Source organism: Sebastes fasciatus, chromosome 8 (genome assembly GCF_043250625.1).
Source record: "Sebastes fasciatus isolate fSebFas1 chromosome 8, fSebFas1.pri, whole genome shotgun sequence".
NCBI classification, from domain to species: Eukaryota; Metazoa; Chordata; class Actinopteri; order Perciformes; family Sebastidae; genus Sebastes; species Sebastes fasciatus.
In genome coordinates, this window is record NC_133802.1 from 15,656,878 (window position 1) to 15,679,721 (window position 22,844).

A 22,844-nucleotide genomic window follows, 5' to 3' on the forward strand; every position below is an offset into this window, starting at 1 on the left:
CAGCAGTAACAAGTCGCTCTAGATTACTAACATATTTATTTAACTGTGGGTTAGTGATGCACCGAAACAACTTTTTCAGTCCCGATAGCGATACCTTGGCTTTGGGTATCGGCCGATACCGAGTACCGATCCGATACCAGTGTTTAATTAATAAGCTGTAGGCCTCACTGTGTGGAAGTGACTGGGATCATTCTTTTATGTGTAAGGCAACATCAGGCTTGACTTAGAAATAGCTTTCCTAACTTTGTAAAACAAAATGTAACAAATAAAAACATAGATATAAATTTTATGGATTATTTATTATTAAAATTATAAATCATACACCAGTAACTTGGCAAAAGAAATCTTCCAAATTAACAGGCATTACAATTCAAGTGTAAATCTTTTAATGCAGCGGTGCATCCCTACTGTGGGCCAGTGCACAAATACTAGTAATGAGTAATGTTTAGTGTTGAGAAGTGAGCTGATATTAATTTGGAGTATTAAAAAGGAAATCTTTGAGACGAAGCCAATAAATGTCAGGCTTTAGCTACAATCTTGGAAACACTTTATAATAACCATCATTTATAAATGGTAAATTGACAGTTAATCTTAGTTAATAGTTATTTTACTGTTAGACAAAAAATTAAATGTCAATAATGTTTACTAATTATGAACCTCATTTCTGCTGTTTCTCAATCAGCTGCTCTCAAAGCTTGTGTGTCCTCTGCATATTTTCAACAGTTTAATAATTTCAGTACCCCAACATTTAATTGTGAGACACGAGCACCCTCTGCTGGCCAAACGAATAATGTGCAGCCAAAGAGAAAACACCACTGACATTCTCAGTTTGAGAGATCATGCCTCCTGTCTGTATTTTTAAAATGCTTGTCCCATGTCCATCTTCAGAACAGAGATGTAAAATAGTACAGATTACTTAACCTCAGATATGTTTTATAAAATATTATTCAAATTATTTTCTCCATCATATCCAAAGTTTTAGTGTTGTTGAATTGCAGAGAATTTAACATACACCTTATTATAAGTATTTTTTTCTGAAGTTATGCTCGTAGAGTAGAAAAACCCACTCAATATCTCACCTTCCAGTGATATACATGGCTTAAATACTCACAGTACATATTCTCTGTCAAAGCCTCATGTGACTGTTTCTCAAAACACAACCGATTATGTACCAACTTCTCAGCCTGACGGATAATGAGTGAAATTTTAGTGCAGCAGCTTGACATACATGAACACAAACTCTCCAACTTTGGCCCACAACAGTGAGATCTAGTTTATATTTTGGGATTCATGATGCCATGAAAGGACTAATCATAGCTTCTCCTGTAAGAGTTAATATGAGACTGACCCCATTGTCCTGCCTTGATGTCTGTCTGTCCCTCAGTGAGCCCTCTAGTGATGAACTTTTTCATATTCCACATGTAAAGCCGTTCTCAGCAAGGGAAGACAGATGGAGGAGTGAACACAAATCAAAACTGTCATTTAATAAAAGGGGAATTCCCACATATTTGCCCACAGACACACAATTAAAAAGTATTTTACGGTGTCTTGTGTGTGAAACAGTAATATAGGATGTAATGCAAAACAAAAGGAAATGTTAGACATATTTGGAAATACGCTCGGTGGGAGTTAGGTGAGAAGATTGATACCTTACCCCATTGTCTGTCTGTTAAATACAAGGCCTATAGCCAGCAGCCAGTTAGCTCAGTGCTTCAGGAGAAGAAATAGTCCGGCATAGGGCTGCAACTAACGATTATTTTAATTGTAAATCAATCTGTTGATTAATTTCTCGATTAATCAATCAGTTGTTTGGTCTATAAAATGGTGAAAAATGTTGATCAGTGTTTCCCAAAGCCCAAGATGACGTCCTCAAATGTCTTGTTTTGTCCACAACTCAAAGATATTCAGTTTACTGTCATAGAGGAGTAAAGAAACCAGAAAATATTCACATTTTAGACTTTTTTTTTGTCCAAAAATTACTCAAACCGATTAATTATCAAGATAGTTGGCGATTAATTTAATAGTTGACAACTAATTGATAAATCATTGCAGTTCTAGTCCGGCACATTATCCGATGTAAAATGACAACTTGCTGTACGGATTAAACAAAAAGCTATAACGTGTTAATTAGTGAGCTTTAGAGATACTGTTATGTAGATTTTGTTACCTTTGGACAGAGCTAGGCTGGCTGTTTCCCACCATTTCCAGTATTTATGCTAAGATATGATAACCTCCTGGCTCCAGCTTCATATTAGCTGTACTGAAGCGAATACGTGTATTCCTCAAAATGTTGAACAAATGAAATTCAGTTAAACTCAATGACTACTCAACAGTTACAGTTGCATGCCATTAAGGGTAATGTGTCCTCAGATTTTCATCTTGAATACGTGAGGATTAAATCAAATGATGTTGTGTGATGTTTGACATAAAAACCTGCCCACTATTAGTTTGTTTACTATTATCTTTATCAGAAATTCCTATTGTGTCTGTGGTCAGGTAAATACAGCCAAAGAAAAGACATTACGGGTAAAGACAGACCTCAAACAACAGAATTAAAGGCAACAAAACACACAAAACAAGAACAAACAAACATCTGACATGCCACAGACACTTCTCGCAACTGTGGCAAATGCTTTAAAAATCCTTGTTTCTCACCTTAGAACGAGGATGTTGCATTTCATGAATTTATCTAATTTTGTGTAGATTGTGTTTTCAGAGTGTATTTTTAGCCACTCTATTGGAGCGGCTCTACGGAGGGCAATGTCAGTCTGTAGGTCGATCACTCCTCCACTTTGGTCCTGACTGTCTCAACAACTATTGGACGGATTACTACACTTTTTTCACATACATTCATGGTTCTCAGATGATGAATCCCATGACATTGGTGATCCCCTGACTTTTCCTCTAGTGTTACCATGAGGTTGACATTTCTGTTTTTTAATGAAATGACTTGACAGCTATTGTTCGGGTTGCCATGACATTTGACACACACAGTTCATGTTCCCCTCAGGGAGAATTGTAATTACTTTGGTGATTCCTTAAAGGTAGGGTCGGTAGTGCTGTTGAAATATTTTTTTTTATTATTTTTGTTGAAATTCTTTTTACATCCCGACAGCAATCAATAAGTCAAATGCTCTGACAAAAAAAAACGTATCTTGGCTGTTGCATTCGTCTAGTCTCGAAATGATTGGACGGCCAGCCTACCTATCTACCTACCTACCTGCCTGCATGCACTCTGCCCGTGCACTCATTGCGCGTCATCCGAGTCTTCCACAAGCTGCTAGCTTGAGTACTAACAATAGCCATGTTCGTTGTTTACATTCAGTATGACACGTTTATGTTCATAATGATAACTTTGGGGCAGTGGCTTTGGAGGGAGGCCTGAAGAGACGGACTGTCAGAGTTGCCAACTTGCCAACTTTCTCTCTAGATTTATGGACTTTAGAGGCTGGTGCTGCTAGCTGCTGTCATTAGAAAAGAGTTGGCAACACTGGGCTCAGTATTTAAGCTGGATAAGTTCAGTCCCTCCAGGAATTTGCGAAGTTGTGATCGCAGCCATTCACACAAATTCACGCAAATTCAACCAATCCCTGTGATTTTTGCGCGACCTTGCAATTTTGTCCAATCACCGCAACTTTTCCATAAATTTGACAGATCATAGCAGTCCCCCGCGCCCACGTCACTGAACTCACCTCCTCCTTTCTAGTTGTGAAGATCGGTCATAATGTGTGCTGACGTTCACTTCTCCTGTCAGGACCTGCCGCTAGTCTTCTAAAGGTGCGAGGTAGTAGCCAAATGAAGCGTCAGTGACATTGTCAGCACATTTAATAAGCTTCACCTTGCAAATCAGTGACACCTAACATTTGTTGGGAAAGTAAAAGAAATGACACACTGCTCTGCTTCATGAGCTAGACCTTTAGGGTTAAGACCATTTGGAATTTTAATCTTCAGCTTCAGCATGTTTTTCATTCTCAGCACATTTCACCTGTTCACATACTGTGGTCAGTGCCCGTGCATTCGTCCTTAACAAATCTGCTAAATGAAGTGTAAAATGAAATATACTAACATTTCAACTGAGGTCTCAGTTATGTAACTAGAGCAGCTATAATCATTAACTAAACTAACCTATTATGTTCACAATATCTGCAAATATTCTTAAAACCAAAGACAGAATTTAAGAATGGGGACCGACAGTAAATAATAATATCCCACACAATCGTCAATATTACTATTTATAAATAGTTTTGTATGTTTCTGAAGTGAGAAGTTCAGTCAGTGTTGTCTTGCTTATTTTAAGACAACATTTGTTTTTTTCTTTTAGGTTTGATAAATGAACTAGCAGTGTGGTATGTCTGGTGCCTTAATACATCACATAGGGTTGTGCTCGTCTTTCCAGCTGGGTTTTCATTACTGCAACATGTCCCAAGCTTTCAGGACTGAGCCATTAAATATGAAACGGGATGCTTCATGAGCTGTGGAAAAAAATAAATCATATTCTTATAGGTCCAATCAGTTTGCCTGGCAACCTAGGTTATGACATAATTGGTTATTGCTACTGATGATTCATTCAGGGATTATGAAGAGTGTACATGCAGTATGTGGAGTGGAATAGACCCATGATAATTAAATCTGTTGAAGTGTAAAGTTTGACTTTGTGCAAAGGGAGGCATGTGAAAGTTGATATTTACCGATCAGTGTTTTCATTTGCTGTTGATTTGTTAGTATCTTCTTTACTGACAGTTAGACTGAATTGTCATTTCTTTTTGCTGATCAAATCTGAGATGTGAGCAGCGATTCAGAGTTCTGAAACCAGGCTAAGTACCCACAGTCATCACATGGAAATACCCATTTTAAATGTCAGAAAACAAGGTGGTGAGATGTTTCCAGTTATTACAGTCATTTTTATCACTAGGCTATAATAAGGCTGTAATCTCAAAGCCTCCTAGTCATAGAGGTCAGTGAGTTATTTAGTTTTTTAAGAGTTTCCTTCTACGTAGAAGTTAAATTAAAATAAAACTACTGGATTTATGAAACATCTTATCACTGAAATTGCTTCTAATGGTAACAGTTGTTCAGATTAGAGATGGGGGCTTTTATGGAGCTGCTGAAAAACCTAAAGTGACAACAGGGAAAAGTTGTATGAAAAACAGGAAAAGAGAACAGTGCTACAATAAAAACGAGATGGTTTGGGGTTGTTTTTGGTTGATCGTGATCTCATTACAGACACAACACCAATTAGAGTAATTCTATTATTTACTCAACACTGTTTTAAGGCCTTAATATACTTGATTCTCACAGGATGTGTACATCTTGTGAACCAAGAAAACAGCAGTAATGTGTAGAGGGTATAGAGGTTAATAGAGAGGGATCAGTTGGAAGTGTATAACAGTATTTATTGAGGTAAGCAAGAGAGAACGGTTTTGGTGGTTAGATCCCATCGATGTGAAGCTTCTTCACTAATCATAGGCCTATAAAAAGAGAAGAGATACGACAGGATCCCCTGGAGTCAAGACGCTGGAGGTGGTGGAGGAGTAAAGCCAGCAGGTGGTTGATGGAAACTCTCAGTTGAATCTCCCGGAGGTAATGGTGGTGACGTAGAGATGGTGGGGTGCGCAGTAGTAGGTCTGACAGAGCGACAGAATTGCTGTGATATTTAACGAACAGCGTCTAAGGACCGATTGGCTCCAAGAAACATCATTGTCTAGACATGGTGACGTCAGAGCTGCGAATGAAGTGACAGAGAAGATTAGAGTGAGAGGAGACAGTAGAAATTCCCCCGCAGAGGAATAAAGGCAAAATGTGAAAGAAAAGATATTATTAAACTTTCACTGAAGCTTTGTCACAAATACCCGAAATAAAGAAACTGCACGTCATCCTGTGAGGACTGCATGGATATAAATGATTTAGTTTGACTTGCATTGATCTAAATATTAATTTAGAAGGGATCTTCTTGATTGTATGACCATAGTTTCAGAGGTACATGTATTCTGAAAGATTTAAAGAGGTATGTAAAAGAGAGCATCATATCTTGAAACCACTGAGGCAAATGCTCTGGTTTCTTCCTCCCTTTGACTCTCACACACAACCAATAGCTTAATCATGCACAAATAAAGATGCTTCATTCTTTTCCTCATAGAAATGAGTCACTCACATATTTGTTGCTTCTTTCTTTCTTTCTTTCTTTCATTAGTTCATTTATTCAGTTTTCAATTCATTCATAGTTTGTCTACCTGCCTGTCAGTGTCCAAAGGCAGAAAGGGAAGTGGCTGCAGGTGATGCACTAAACCAGGATCATTCACTTTCTTCCTGTTTTCGAATCTAGGAAAGGATGTGTCCTTGTTTTATTTTTTTATTTTTTTAATACAATGCACTGTACAGAATTAGTCCTCACTTAATGTAGTTCCAGCTTGCATTGACAGCCCATTGTTAGCCTGTTAGAGATGCCATGAAGTGCAAAGGAGGCAGATTTTCTACAAATATTCCTTCTATGATATTAATCTGAGCACCTACATTAAACGACTGTTTGGAGTGGGAACCCAGCACCACAGATGTCACTTTGAATTTTGCCCACTGCTTCTCCTTGAGGCTCAATCTTGAATTATAGCATCTCATAAGCTCTCACATCTTTGATGGATCAAATGCAGAGGATGAATAATAACGTGTGACTTATCTTGCGTATCTGTAGGCCTAATCTTAGCCCAGGATATCTCACCCTGCCATGTTCATCTTCACCATGCTGGCTTTTTCTAAAGCAGCCTTCCATCTCCTGATCATAAATCCTCAAACACTTGATCATGTTATGGAGGAGGCTAGTGATCCATACCACATAACTTCTGCAGAGCTCACTGTGGCCGTACAGCTGCACGGCTCGAGTTCGGCTAGTAATTCAGTTAGGGCTGACATGAATGCTTCGACCATTGCCATGGTAATCGACCTCCAAATCAGTATTCGAATGCTTCGTTGTTTGTTTGTTTTTATATAAGTATGTAATAATAAAGTATAAAATCCCCAAATAGCCCATGAAATAAGGAATAATCCCACATTATTCATATTCAACATTAATTATTATTATATTATGTTATTCTCAGATGGATATCGCTGTTTGTTGTGTGTAGAGGTGTGTGTGTACAGTAGTGCGGCAGCCGCACTGTCCCGGGCACTGAAACGAGGGAGATGGAGACAGACAGACAGAAGAACATGTCAGCCTGCTGCGCTGCTCTGCGAAGCTTCGATTGGGGGGATTTACATCATCTTTGTCTCTACCTTTAGTGGTAATTTTGGATCAAACAACCATTACATACACTATTTAAAGTCATAGATATGTAATGGAAAATTAAAAGAAAATGTCTGTGCTGTATTATTATATTTTACACACTAAAGCTGCAATCCATCATTTGTGTAAATCAAACTTGCCTCACCTGTATTTAGAAATACAAACAATGACAAATGCAAGTTTTAGGTTTGGGTTGAATCTGCTAAGGACTTCTGTCTGAAAACAAATCTAAAAGCAGAAAACTAATTTTCTGATAATTTTTTTGTTAAGATGGATGGGTAAAAATAACGTGATTGTCTCTGTGTCTCTACTATTTACACAGAGTTATAGAGATATTAGCAGGAGACATTATTTATCAAGAGACATTATTCCGTATGCGGATGATGATTTTAACATGCTACCCCTGAAACTCTTCTTTGAGTGATGGTCTGTCAAATGTCACCTCAAGCTTCCTTATGAAGATTTGAGGGGACTAGGAAGCATTTTAGCCAGGTAAAGTTAGCATGCATTCACTGATTGAAAAGCCATCTACAACAAATTATATTCTTTACAATAGGCAGGTTCAAACAAGCCTATTTAATGACAATTTTTATCAGCAGTCACAAAAACATTTGTCTGAATATCCCGGTATCTATGCATAAATATCAGTACAAAGCAGAATACAAAAACTTCTTGATCAATTTCTCAAATATGCATTGAAGGATTTAGTGAGCTGGAAACTATGATTAACTGTGTATTAACTTAACTGAGCTCAGTTGTTTTTTTTAATAAAGAAACATAACTACACAAAAAATAATTTTATAAATTAATATGTGAAGCAGATTGAGTTTGTAAAGATTTGTCTTGTGTAAATCCTGTGTGGCAAGTCTTCGATGTAAGTAATCTGCATTCTGCAAAGTATAGCAAGTAACAAAGTAAAATTATAATTAAATAATGTTGTCTATATTTGTTATTGTAAAAACAAAATAGAAGTATGTGTCATGGTATTCATAAATTTAAATGATCCAAACTTTAAAGTACTTAAAGTACAACACTTACTGTATGGCTTCTGTAGCATTTAGAGCATCTTTAACGCTGTGTAATTATGAATGGAAATCCAGAAAATATCTTTAACGTGTAAACAAACTGATTAAAGACACTTGGCCACATTTACTCAACTTTATATATTACAGAGAGGTAGTCATTTAATTATTCAGTAAAGAACAGGAAGGCACACCAGTATTAATGTTAATGTTAAAAAGCACATTATAAACAGAGCATTGGTGTGTGCTTAATGCCAGCTGTACTGTTTTAAGTCAGAAAACAATAGGAAAATTGGAAAGAAAGGGGACAGTTATGTTTCCATTGGTCACTGTTTCATCTTATAATTCTACAATCATGAAATCACTGTCTTATAAGCGCTATCTGTAATTTGCTGACCATATCATTTACAGGTTTATTCACATAATGCAGAGGAAAAATCTGCATTTTGTGTTTACTGATCATAATTCCAAATACAGGGCCACTACTCAACATTTCTGATATAAACAAACATTTAACAGCAACATAATTAACTTGTATTGTCATGTGTTAGTCCTAGTTCCTTTTAGGTGGGGAAAAGCAGATATTTGTTTTTACCCCTGCGTGCCGGCGATAGCACTAGCCGGGTGATGTTTTCAGGTTGTCCATCCAGTCCATTGTAGTGAACGTGATATCTCATGAATGCCTGCAGGGAATTTCTTCCAATTTGGCCCAAACGCCTACTAAGGCCAAAGGTCAAAGGTCACTGTGACCTCACAAAACATTTTTGGCCATAACTCAAGAATTCATATCCTCATTCCTAATTATGACAATTTCACACAGTTTCACACAAATTGATAATAGGATAAAATTATGAAGTGATGACATTTTGGACAGAAATGGATGTAAACTGCAACTTGACCGGTTGGCGGAGGCATACAACCGCGAGGTGGTAATTGTAGTTATTTATGGATAACAGTTTGGATCAATGTGTTTTTTTAACTTTCAACTGACTTGCATATCTTGTGACATGTTGGTATATGTAACAGTTAATAGATAGTTCTTCATATTCACAAAATGCCCTGCTTTTCTTTTTTCTAACAGCTATAACGGACACTAAACAGGAAGAAGCCGACAGTGAGGCTGTTACTCCTTCAGAACAACCTCCAGAGAACACCTCAGCAGATGCTGCTCCCTCTTCTCAGCCAGCCACTGAGCAAGAACCACCACAGAGCCATTCTCAAGAAAAGGCAAAGGAGCCAATCAACAGTGGTGTGAATAAGCAGCAACCTGCAGAATCACCACCCAACCCAGCAAAAACTGGTCCGTCTCCAGCAGCACCATCCCCATCCACCTCAGCTCCCAGACATCATGAAACGGGTGCACTCATGGTCACCAAAACCACATACGTTATACCAAAGAAGCCGTCTGCATCCCAACATCCGTCAAGCCACGTGTCGGCCTCAGCATCAGGCCAGAAGCCTTCCTCAGCCCCCACGCTGCTGAACGAAACCAGAAATCTGCTGGTGCCCCCTGCACCCAGCGCTCCCTCTTCCAGACCCTCTCAGCCCAATACCCAGGTCAGGCAGAGCATCCAGCGCTCCCTCACCAGCATCCTGTTTAAAAGGTGAGAACGAAAGCTTTTCATTTACACATACTAAACTCTCCTGATGAATCTGACTTGTAAATTGAAAATGAACCCTTTGAAAAGTTAAAGTGATAAAGTGAAATTGTGAATAACAATAGTTTTAAGCATGTATAAAATCAACATGGAAAAGATTTGATAAGCATGCAATAACATACATCATCTAGGGGAAGATACACCAACATTCATTTAAGGACCAGGTTTTTTATTGTTAGTGTATCTTCACTGACCAGATTACATTATTATTACCTGTAAATCATCTATATCAGGGGTTCTGAAAGTTTTTGGGGCCAGGGAGCCCTCACAGGGGAGAACCTTTTCAAAGGATCCCCTCTTAATCGTAACACAGATTAAGCATATGCTTACAACCGTTTGTACTCTTAGATGACATTGGAACTATTTGTATTTTCAAAATGTTCAACCTAAATACTTCAGACATGCTTCATACTGATAAACAGAAAAAAAATTCAATTTGAATCACGTTAAGATAAGATGAGATAATCCTGTATTAGTCCCACAGTGGGGAAATTAGCAAAATTATGGAATGTTAATACCACTCATATACCTTTTAAACTGAGGGTGATTTTATTCAAATTGCATTTGGACTCAATTTGACTGCATTTATAGCTTTCATTTCAAGTAACTGATCTTAAAAGCTTTCAGAAAATGAACAGTAGCAAGACTGGCATAGTCCTAATAAATCCAATAAATTCAGATATTTAACTTTACAGTCCAAAGCTGACTTTCAGTAAGTGCTTCAACTATAGAATAATGAGCTTATTGCTGTGTGTCACAATCATATCAGAGTTTTTATTGGCCCAAAGATAACATGGGTGGCAGTAATGGAAACAGTATTCTTGTTTTATTGGCGTAAATGGTCCCCATCTGTAGATATACACTTTTTAATGATACAGCACAATTATATTATTTATAGCAAATTATTTCACAGACCCCCCTGAACACGGACCCCGCTTTGAGAAACACTGATCTATATTTCAGTAAAAGTATGGACATTTTTGGAAGTAGTATGACCCACATATTATATATCTGTGAGTAAACTCACAGCTATCCTTCAAAACAGATTATTTTCATGACATGATGGACTCCAGGAACATATTTGTACTTATATACATATTTTGTACATTTACAATAATTAAAGTGTAAAACTTGTCTTTCGATATGCTAGAGAAGTGATGCACAACACATCCGTCAACTAACTGCCTTTTCATTTGTCCAGGGTGTGTGATTGTGAGGATTTGGAGATGTCTGAGAATGAAGTTGCAAAGCTTGTCGCGAGCATCGAGATGGAGATGTTCGACATATTTCGCAACACGGACAGCAAATACATGAACAAGTACAGAACTATAATGTTCAACCTGAAAGACCCCAAAAACAAGGTTTGTTTAAAGATGATTAAACCCACTTCTGTTTGTGATCTCTGTTCTTACCATACATTTGAATACTACTCGCAATAATTCAGAAATTTGAAAAGTGATGCTTTTTTAGGTAATCTCATAGTTATTTATATTTTTAGCAAACTGACAGTCCAGTTATGGGTTCTCTCTAGGGCTTGTTGTATCGGGTTGTACGTGGGGAGATCAGTCCCTTCAGACTGGCCAGGATGAGCCAAAAGGATATGCAGGCTATCAAAGCATCGGAGGCAAGTGCAAAAGAAACAACAGAGGTAAAGTGTAATTGATATTAAACACAACAACCAAGACAAAATCAGATATTATGCTTGAACATGAAGGGTCAAGCAGTGCTTGTGTCAGAAGTGATTGTCTTCTTCCATCGCTTGTGTGTATCTAGGTTAAGGATGCAGCTGCTAAAGCGACAAGTTCGCTACAGAAGCCTGAAGCAGTGAAGGTGGATTTGCCCAGTTTGAATCCCCCTAGACCCAATAGAAGCACGGTGTGTACTTGTCTCATTTGCATTCAATTGATGGAATTTAAATGTCTATATGGTTATTATTTTGTCTGTCCTGCTCCATTTAAACATTTCCCATGAAAGGCCATGGATGTTATTATAGCTTTGTTGGTTAATTCTGATAGTTTGTGTGTTTGTGTCTGTATAGGTTGCTTCCCAGGAACAGAAGAAAAGTCTTCCTGCTCCTGCTCTCAAGACCAGAATAAACCAGCCAAGCCAGGTCAACGCTATACCAGATATTCTCGCCTGTATGCTGAAGGACACAACATCGGAGCACAAAGCTCACCTCTTTGACCTGAAATGCAAGATATGCACAGGTGAATTACAAATATTTTTTTTACAATAGCTGTGCAATACCTAGTAACGTTATTATCCAGTGACCATCTATTGTTACTTTCAGTTTTTATAAATATATTCTTATTTCTTCCTTAAAGGCCAAATGCAAGCTAGGGAAGAGGAGGAACCTGCAAAGAAAAAGCCCAAGGTTTCTGAAACAAGAGATAAATATGAACCCTTTTGGAGAAAATCTGCAGGAGATGACTCCCCTCTGCTGGCGCCACCAGACTCACCTGACATGGATTCTCCAACATCATCCCTAATAGATCCTTCATCCCGCCTTATCATTGATGCTCCAGCATTAACTATAGTAGAATCCCCTGCTTCCCCCATAATGGACTCTCCAGCCTCTCCCATTTTAGAGTCTCCAGCTTCCCCTGTCATGGAGTCCCCCGCATCCCCAACTCCAGACACTCCTAAATCCATTATACGAAAGAGAGCATACACACCAGTTTTGATCCCTGCTATCTCCACAGTGACCATCACAAGGCGTGACCCCCGCACTGCAGCAAGCAGGTTCTCTGCTTTGTCTAGTAGCACCTCTGGTTCCAGTAACGCAACCCATCACCAATCAGTCTCTTATGCTCCTCTCAAAGAGACTGTCTCTGCATTGCCCTCAGCACCAGCCTCCTCACGACCACCAGCGAAACCATTACCTAAATCTATCTTAATGAAACCATCTTCCTCTGTGGATCCCAGACTTTATTGCCCAAGGTATTTAAAGAACTGTAGAGTAGAATAACTCTATTTTACTCTGTTTTATATATATACATTTGAGCAAAATCAGCATATTGTGTGGATATGATTGTCATTGTGCTGTTGTGTTTTGTGTCTCAGGACCGTGATCTCTGAATCTCCAGCTGATGGTGGGACTTCTCAGTTCTTGGCTAAGCAAGACATAGTGTGGAAAGGCTTCCTAAACATGCTCACTGTGGCCAAGTTTGTCACCAAGGGATATCTGGTTTCAGGATCTGTTGAAAATCTCAAAGCGGTATAGTACTGCACAATAATAACTTTTATTGTATCAAAAAGATCTTTCATTGTAATCAGTTGAATTGACAAAGATATTAACTTTTTTGTGTGTGTGTAGGATCTACCTGATACCATACAAATCGGAGGACGAATCCTGCCTCAAACAGTGTGGGACTATGTTGCAAAACTAAAGAGCTCTGTTACAAAGGCAAGCAGTAGATTTAGTATTTTTTTCTGTGACTTGTCCAATGATATAGGAAATCTATCAATTTAACATCTTCTTTTTTTTCTTCTTTATTGCTTATTAGGAGTTATGTGTGATCCGGTTTCACCCTGCAACAGAGGAGGAAGAGGTGGCCTATGTCTCCCTGTTTTCCTATTTCAGCAGCAGAGGTCGTTTTGGTGTGGTCGCCAATGGCAGCCGTTCCATCAAGGATGTATACCTTGTCCCACTCAGTGCAAAGGAATCAATCCCATCCATACTACAACCTCTTGACGGACCAGGTGTGATAATACTTTGACTACCACTTATAGTCTTTTATGATAAACACATGCATTATTGGGCTTGGCGAGCACCCATCTACTGAAATCAAATTGATAAACACATTCACTCACTACCTACTTTTACGATAAAATAACCCACTTCCTTCTATAATATGTCAAAAATTGATTATTATGCCATATGTTATCAGTATTTTGTTATACCGTGTTCTGCAGAATAGGCACAATCCTGGGCCATACTTGAGAACTGAGAGCTGTAGTGACGAAATTTGCATCATAATTTGCACCAAAATGCATCCATTTTTTACTATAGGAAACAGCTGACAATACAGAGACGCCAGCTGGCCGAGGTTTTTACCAGGAAACACATACATTTTGTAAATTTGTCAATTATGAGTTTAAAGTTCAACAGGTTTTGAATTAATCTTGCATTTAATATTTGGCGTCAGTTGAGCCTGTAAAATGTTTCTGAGTTTTCTATAATTATTGATAAATCAATTAGTGATCCCAGCCCCAATGAAACCACCTATATATTTTGTGAATTTGAGTAATTATCTAACATTTTATACAAAAATTGGCAGTCAAGCATTTGGAAAAGAAAATGGAACGACAGGGAGCCAATTGTCGTATTCAATTGACTTGATCCAATGATTTATTTATTTCACTTTTTTTTATTTCACAGGACTTGAGAAAAACAGGCCCAATCTTCTTCTGGGTCTGGCAGTCATCCAGAAGGCAAAACGTCCAGGAGGCTTGCCTCAGGATATTGAAGAGAAGAGACCCAAAGTTCATATGTCCAAAGACCCTATGTGGATCCCAAAACCCCCAGTCCTCTATGGTTCTGACAAATTGGAGATGTTCAAACCCTACGATCCAGAGACTCCTACAAGCACCACCCCTCCTGGCTCACCACCTTGCCCTGGGTCACCATCAGACTCAGGGCAAGATCATTCCTCCTCTGGCTCAGTTACCATACCATCTTATGTGACTTCCATTAGAACAAACCCTCCTGTTTCTACCTCAGCTGCTGTTGCTGCCACTCAGTCCACCTCTAATAGCATCTCTGACAAGAATCCCACAACAGCATCCAGTAATAAGACGCCACTGCAAACTATCTTGAAGAGTTTGTTCGGCAATAAGCAAACTGACTCTGTGGTCTCTTCTGACAGAAGTTCTATAACAACAACAGTTAGTGTTAAGAAGGTCGCAGTGTTTTCTCGGGCATCCGGATCAATGGTGGATCCAATTGTCCAACAGTATGGACAGAAATCCAAAGTCAAAAAAATAAAAGAAGAAGAAGAAGAAAATGACTTTGATCGACCATATGACCCAGAAGAGGAGTATGATCCAGCAATGGGATATGGCATGGTTGCTCCTCAGAGCATAAAAACAATTACGGCAGATGACCCTTCAATGTCCGGCTTTGTAGACGATGATGTGGCCTATGATCCAGAGGATGAGACCATCTTTGCAGATATTCAAAGTGATGCTGTAACAAAGCCCCCTGTTCCAACTCAAACGTCAGATTCTCCATCATGCCCAACAGCAATTTCCACCCAGATTGTAACGCCAGTTCCAACCTCCACTCCAGCGCAAACCTCCACCCCAGTTGCAGTAATGCAGAACATTCCTACAGGCACTGTGGTTGTCTCAGCTGCAACACTAACTGAACAACAGCGGATGCTTGAGGAGCTCAATAAGCAGATTGAAGAGCAAAAACGGCAGTTGAAGGAGCAGGAAGAGGCACTGCGTCAACAGAGAGAGACTGTGGGTATGTTCATGGCTCGCTTTTCTGTTTCTGATTCCTTGATGTCTCCCCCACAAAAATCTTTGCCTCTCAGTCAACTGTCAGAATCAACAGACAAGATCAGCAACCCTACAGAAACTGTGAACAGTTCAAATGTGGATTCACAAACTGTTAAGCTAGAAGACACAACTGCCATCCCTAATTTAGAAAATGATACAGATACTGTTACAGAGCAAGATGAAACACAGGACAATGTTAAGGAAACTGACAAGTATTCCTCTGCTGGAGAGATTGAAGATTCAGATGTAGCTTATGATCCTGAGGACGAATCGCTTTTTAATGACATTCAAGATGATGTATTTCAAGTAGGCAGTATAAAGGCTTGTGATTCATCTTCGTTTAGGACAGGACATAGTGCGGGCCGCAAGGGCACTCCTCTGAATTCACACCACAGTCGAAAGCGAAGGCTATCACCAAAGAAGCGGAGTCATCATGAAAGAGGCCGCCATAGAAGTCCTTCAAGAAAATCACAGCAGCGTTCTCCTTCACATTCCCAGAGACGCAGAGAAAGGGATAGACACAGGTCAAGGCATAGAACTAGAGAGCAGTCTGAACGTCAAGGTCGCCACCGTAAAGAGCATACAACACGCCGACATTCTCATGGGCGTAGAAGATCCCCATTATCTCCTAGAAAAAAAGATTCTAGGTCCCTTTCACCAAATCAGCAGAGAGGACTTTCCCCACAAGTTCTTGAGAAATCAAAGCCTTTAAGTGTTCTGTGTAATGCTCCAGACTCTTCAGACTCTGTTCTTGGACAGTTTGTAGAGAGTAACACATCATCATTTACCTCGGTGAACATTAAAAATGACCCTGATGGACATCAGCTAAAAAGTAATCTTGTTGAGAGAGTTGATAAAGACTTTTCTCCCTGTTCACCTGAACTTCTTAAGCTTGAGACTTCAGGACCACCAAAATCCCAGGAGCTTCAAAAAACTTCAGTCAGTGGCCATGACGACACAGGTAGTGGTTCTTGTACACAGGTGGATAAACCCTCTCAACAGGAAACTCTGTTTACAAACAAATTTGAAAGTACAGTTCCTCTAAGAGAAAGTGATCCGCCCATTCGAGATTCCCCTCAGAGCCCTGATCCAGAGCCACAGTTTGTGAAACCTAGCAGCATAGAAAAGAGTGACTGTGTTAAGATTGAGGAAATCACAGATCCTGAGATGCATACCAGTGACTCAACACCACATGATAAAGTTGAAAACAATTGTCTGCCTATTGGTGGTCAAGCAACAATGTCCAATATACTGTGGCCTGCTGTTGGAGGTCCCATATCAAATGTTAGAAATATGGATTTTATAGCCTTAAATCTAAAGGGCCAATGGGACATAGATAAGGGTATGATGGAGGAAGACAAACAGATAGATGGGGGAATTCCAGGCTTAAAGCATCCAGACATACTGGGTCAAGGAGGAGGACATTCAAATCGAGCTACAGGCTCAGATATTAAGAGATCAGGACCTGAAATAAACCCTGTGCCAAAGCATCCAGGACCTGGTATGAGTGGTCCTGGTATTAGGGATAAAGGATCAAATATGAAAGAACTTGGACATAGGGGGCCACAGATAGGTCTTGGAGAAACAGGAATTGTATTCCCAGGGCCTGATATGAGCAGTCCAGTCATGCAAGGCATGAGTCCCAACATTTGGGGTCCTGGATCACACACACAAAACCTATCTAGTTTGCAAGGTGTAAACCCAGAAGGGTTTAAAAAGGGCCCTTCGGCATATAGACCTGGGCTTGACACAAGGGGCACAAGGGAGCCTTTATCAGCTATGTATCATCCAAGTCCAGAAAACCCAGATGGCAGGCCAGGTGTGATGGAAATAGGGAGAGATCAATCTCTCAGGGGTCCACAGATAGAAGGTAGGGCTCCAGATCTTATAGGAAGAGGTGGAGGCCAAAAAGATAGAGGTGAAAGTCCACATAGTCCACGTATGAGATCTGCTATAAGGGGTGGAGATGTAAGAGATCCAAGTCCAGATATAAGGAGACCAGGTCCATCTTTTAGGGGCTCAGAAAGAGTTCAAAGGCAATCAAGGCATGACGGCAGTCCAGTTTTAGACGAAAGGGGCCCTCCTAAAAGGGTTTTTCAGGCTCATGGAAGAGATGCAGACTTGAACTGGGTGGGTGGTAGTCGAGAAAGGAGTTTAGATTTGAATGCAACTACAGATTCAGCAGATAGGCTATCCCCAGCAATGACAGATGAAAGGTGGGGCCTACAAAGAGGTCAAGGTGTACCCATGAGAGGACCAGGGCTAAACATAAATTATGAAAGTGGTGGGTCTAACATGTCCTGCATTAGACAAGACAGTAATGGGCCTAGAGGACATTTCAAGGAGCCACAGCCCGATATTAGGGCTGAAAGGAGTGTGCTTGGCCCTGACCAGAGAGAATCAGAAATTTATATGGGGCCTGGTCAAGATATGGGTAGTATGGGTGGCTCAGATACAAGGGGTGATGGCATGCCAGACATTACTAATTCAGATTGGAGAGGTCCAGGACCAGGTGTTGTCTGTCCTGATATGAGGGGTCAGAGGAGTCAAAGTAAAGGCCTGGGTCCACATATGAGGGGCCCAGATAGTGGCCCAGGATCAAACATAAGAGATGATTGGAGAGGGCCAGGTAGGAGAGGATCAGGTCCAGTCAGAGGAGGGTCATTTATACAAGATGAATGGAGAGTCAATCAGCCTGATAGGAGAAGTCCAAACATGGAGAGCCAGGGGCCTGACAGAAGAGGTGCTGGAGACCTAGACTTTAGAGAACCAGGGTCTGAAATCAGCGGTCCAAACATTGAGGACCTTAGGCATGACAGGAGAGGACCAGGAGGTCCAGAGTTCATGGGACCAGAGCCGAAAAGTAGAGGTCCAACTATAGGCAATCTACGACCTGGCATGCAAGAACCAGGGGGTCCAGACTTTGTGAGACCAGGACTTGAAAGGAGAGGTCTAGCCATGGAGAGTCTGGAACCTAACAGTAGAAGACCAGGGGGTCCACATTTCAGAGGACCAGCTATTGAAGGTCCTGGGCATGACAGGGGAAGACCTGGAGGTCAAGACTTCAGAAGACCAGGGCTTGAAAGGAGAGGTCCAGCTATGGAGGGTCCTGGGCCTGACAGGAGAGTACATGGAGGTCCAGATCTCAGGGGACCAGGGCCTGATAGCAGAGGCCTATCAATGGAGGGTTCTGGGCCTGACAGGAGAGGACCTGAAGGTCCAGATGTCAGGGGACCAGGGCCCGAAATCAGAGGCTTATACATGGAGGGTCCTGGGCCTGACAAGAGAGGACCTAGAGGTCCACATTTCAGGGGACCAGGGCCTGAGAGGAGAGGTCCAGCTATGGAGGGTCCTGGGCCTTCCAGGAGAGGACCTGGAGGTCCAGATTTCAGGGGACCAGGACTTGAAAGGAGAAGTCCAGTTATGGAGGGTCCTGGGCCTGACAGGAGAGGACCTGGAGGTCCAGATTTCAGGGGACCAGGACTTGAAAGGAGAAGTCCAGTTATGGAGGGTCCTGGGCCTGACAGGAGAGGACCTGGGGGTCCAGATCTCAGGGAACCAGAGCCTGAAAGAAGAAGTCCAGCTATGGAGGGTCCTGTGCCTGACAGGAGAGAGTCTGAAGATCCAGAGTTCAGGGGACCAGGGCCTGAAAGCAGAGGCTTATCTATGGAGGGTCCTGGGTCTGACAGAAGAGGACCTGGAGGTCCAGATTTCAGAGGGTCATGGCCTGAGAGGAGAAGTTTATCTATGGAGGGTCCTGGGTCTGACAGGAGAGGACCTGGAGGTCCAGATTTCAGAGAGCCAGGGCCTGAAAAGAGAAGTCCTGCTATGGGTGGGCCGGATCCTGACAAGAGACGTCCAGGAGATCAAAACACTGATGGACTGAGTCCTGACAGGAGAGGGCCATATATGAGAGGTCGTGGGTCTGGCTTCACAGGACTGGGGCCTGAAAGAACTGGTCCAGGTATGGAAGGTCCAGGGCCTCACAGTAGAGGACGGGGAGGACCACATTTCAGGGGTCCTGGGCCAGAAAGCGGACAACCAAATATTGAGGTCCCAGGGCCTGACAGGAGAGGTCCAGAAATAAGAGGACCAAGGCCAGAAAGACCAGGTTCAGATATGGAGGATCCAGGGCCCAACAGGAGAGTGCCAGGAGGTCCAGACATGATGAGACCAGGGCTTCAATATTCAGGTCCAAATAGAGAGGGCCCAGGGCCTGACAGGAGAGGTCCAGAAGGTCCAAATCTTAAAGGGCCTGGGCCAGAAAGAAGACCTCTAGAGATGGAGAGAACAGGAAACAGCAGGAACTTTTCAGGAGGCCCACAGTTCAGGGTGCCTGAGCCAGAAAGAAGATCTCCAGATATGGAGGGCCCAAAGTCTGATTGGAGAGGTCCACACTTCAGAGGAGTGAGGCCTGAACAAATTGTTATGGAGGGTGCAGGGCCCGATAGGCAACGTCCAAGAGGTCCAGATTTTAGAGCACCAGGTTGGGAAAGTAGAGGTCCAGACATAGTGAACCCAGGGCCTGGCAGACAAGAACCAGGAGACTCACGCTTCAGGGAGCCTGGGTCTGAAAGAAGAGGTCCAAATATGGAGGGCCCAGGACCAGATTGGAGAAGATCTGGTGGTCCAGATTTTAGAGGCCCAGGCATCAGGCAGAAAGGTCCAGATACAGCAGGGCTAAGACATAGAAGAGATGACTGGGAAGGGGGTGACTTTAGAGGTTCAGAACCTGTCCAAGAGAGCCCAGATATAGAGGACCAAGGACCTTCAAGGCCTAGGAGGGGAAACATTAGAGGACCAAGGCCAGACATAAGCAGTCTAAATCAGGAAGGCCGATGGAAAGGGCCAGACTTCAGGGGCTCTGCACTTGATGGGCGAGGCACAGACACAGAGGAACAATGGTCTGATGGAAGAGGGCCCACTATAGAGGCTGTAGAAAATGAAAGAGAATGTTCAGTAGATGATTGGAAAAGACATGGCAGCAGGGGTTCAGGCCAAATTCACGAAGGTCCAGGTGAACAGGTTCAAGAACATAGTAGGCAAGGTCCTTGTAGGGAATGGAGAGGCCCTAAAAGCAGGGGGCCACGGCCCATACAGGAAAGACCAAATATGCCATTTCCAGGGCCTTTGAGAGGTCCAGGAGATGATTGGAGTGGTCCTGGTTGCAGTGGTCCAGGGCCTGTCCAAGGTGACTCAGATATGGTATGTCCAAGGCCTGGTAGGGGAGGACCTGGAGATGGATGGAGAGAGCCTGATAGAGGTAGTGCTGGGCCAAACAGAAGGGGGCGTGGACCATTTTTCAGTGGGGAAAGAGATCCAGATAATAGAGGACAAGGCCATGATAGAAGAGGTCCAGACACGAGAGAACCAGGATCAGATATGAGAGGGGGGAATATGGGGAATGACTGGAGGCAGCCAGAATTCAGAGGTAATATGAGGGGGCCAAACATGGATGGGCCTGGGGTTTATAGGGGAGTTCCAGACCCAAACAGGAGAGGATTTGAAATGGAAGGTCTTGATAGGAGGGGCCCCAGAGGTCCAGATTTAAGATGCCCAGGGCCTGAAGACATAAATTCAAACATTGAAGGTCCAGGGACAGATGGGAGGTTTTCAGATTGTGGGGGATCTGAGAGGCAAGGTGTAGACATGGAAAGACCTGTAACAGGTAGACAAAGATTTGAGCATGATTTTAGGAGGGAAGGCAGAGGTCCATATATGAGAAGGCTAGGGCCTGGTAAAACGGATATTAGGGAGCCAGCACCTGAAAGTTCAGATATAAGACATGGGCCTGGGAGGTGGGATACAAACACAGAGGGCCCTGGGCCTGATAGAAGAGGTCCAGACATGATGGGCCCAGGGTTAGACTCAAGGGGATCGGAGCCAGCCATGAAGGATGACATGCAAGGGTCAGATATAAGGGGCCCAAGGTGTGAGAGCAGAGGGCCAGACATGACAGCATCACCTCATTTCAATAGTCCTCATGAAGTTGCCATATCCCAAGGCCCTAGTGATCCACAATCTGGACCATACAATGAACCCCTAGGTCTAGCTCAAAGCAGTGGAGGAAACTCAAGCCCCAGTCTACAAAATCAGCAAGCAGTAAAGCCCCAGAGACTCAGAACTGCCTTACTTCCCACTCCAACAAGAGGTTTCATACGCTTCCCAAATCGTATGATCAACAATCCTGATGTCTTTAGCCCAAAACGAAAACAAATAGATCACCCACCAGACAGGGAGCGAAGTAGAGATAGACCAGTGAGTCAAGAACGAGAGTCGGTCAAACGGCAAAGACGGGAGCAGGAGAAAAGTCCTGCTGGTAAAATAAGCACACCTGTAGATGCAAGCACAGGGGATGGAGAAGGAAAAAAGGAAGTGGGCAATGACACTGATCAAAAGGATGCAGGTGTAGAAACTAAAAACAATCAAATTATGGACAGTGATGGAAATAAAAGCAATGTCCAGCCAAGTTAGACACAGGCTACAAGTCAACACATGGACCCTTCAGGACAGTAAGACCGTCGAACTAGACCTGCAAGAAGGCTTAGTATCATCACATTGAATAGAGATACTACAGCATAACACACATTGAATGTATTTTGTCTTATTGAAATTTCAACAAGAACTATAGGCAAATCCATGTGAAAGATCAGACATTGTAGGTTGATATGGAAATGGTCAGAAGTATTTGAGTTAATTATGTTCTAGTGTGTCTTGTACTCAAAGATGCATTTATTTTTGTTATTTGATTATGATTAAATGGCTCTTTAATGTAATCAGTCACTTGTAAATTCAACTTGATGTGCATTTCTAGTTGGAAATTGAAAGAAATGTTTTGTACAGAAAATGTCCAGTTTTTTTTTTGTTTCTTTTTTTAAAACATAACCATAGTATAGCCTTGATCTGGCTTTTATGTTCGTCTGCTGATAAAACATGGCTTGTTTCATTGTTCTTTTAGAATGCAAGAGGACAATAAATGATAGACATTTTTTTTAAATTTGTATTTAGTCTGATTTTGTCATTAATATTTGGAATTGATTGTTTGCTACGTGAGTATTGCCCAAATCTGTTACTTTAAAAAAATCCCTTATTAAAGGACAGAGCTGTTCTGTTTATGGGAATAAATCCAACTGTGTGTTTATATTTTTTAGAGGTACAATTAAAAAAAATCTATACACAGGTTGATGACACATTTTAGTATTTCCATTTTTCCAGAGAAACGGGTGTCTCTTCACAAGCAATATCTATAAAAGGTTTAACAGTACAACTTGATTGTAGTATGGCTTGGTGCAAGGCAACGAATATATACATGAAAAGCTTGTTTCTAATTATTTTTTTACCCAGTGATTGATAACGGATCCATTCAGATCCTTAAATAACAGTAAC

General features: G+C 41.5%; 1 protein-coding gene across 4 annotated transcripts in view; it reads left to right on the plus strand.

Annotated features, from left to right (window-relative positions):
• LOC141772615 (uncharacterized) overlaps window positions 1–22,076 on the plus strand; it is a 35,301-nt gene extending 13,225 nt beyond the window's left edge. For all 4 annotated transcript variants that reach the window (XM_074643793.1, XM_074643795.1, XM_074643794.1 and 1 more), the window contains 10 exons: window positions 9,377–9,899; window positions 11,155–11,314; window positions 11,485–11,601; window positions 11,727–11,828; window positions 11,992–12,160; window positions 12,278–12,893; window positions 13,017–13,170; window positions 13,270–13,359; window positions 13,460–13,655; window positions 14,335–22,076. In XM_074643793.1, the coding sequence (XP_074499894.1) occupies window positions 9,377–9,899; window positions 11,155–11,314; window positions 11,485–11,601; window positions 11,727–11,828; window positions 11,992–12,160; window positions 12,278–12,893; window positions 13,017–13,170; window positions 13,270–13,359; window positions 13,460–13,655; window positions 14,335–21,932 (9,725 nt within the window). In that variant the 3' untranslated portion in view covers window positions 21,933–22,076. The remainder of the gene's footprint in view (window positions 1–9,376; window positions 9,900–11,154; window positions 11,315–11,484; window positions 11,602–11,726; window positions 11,829–11,991; window positions 12,161–12,277; window positions 12,894–13,016; window positions 13,171–13,269; window positions 13,360–13,459; window positions 13,656–14,334) is intronic.
• Window positions 22,077–22,844: the final 768 nt, after the last annotated feature.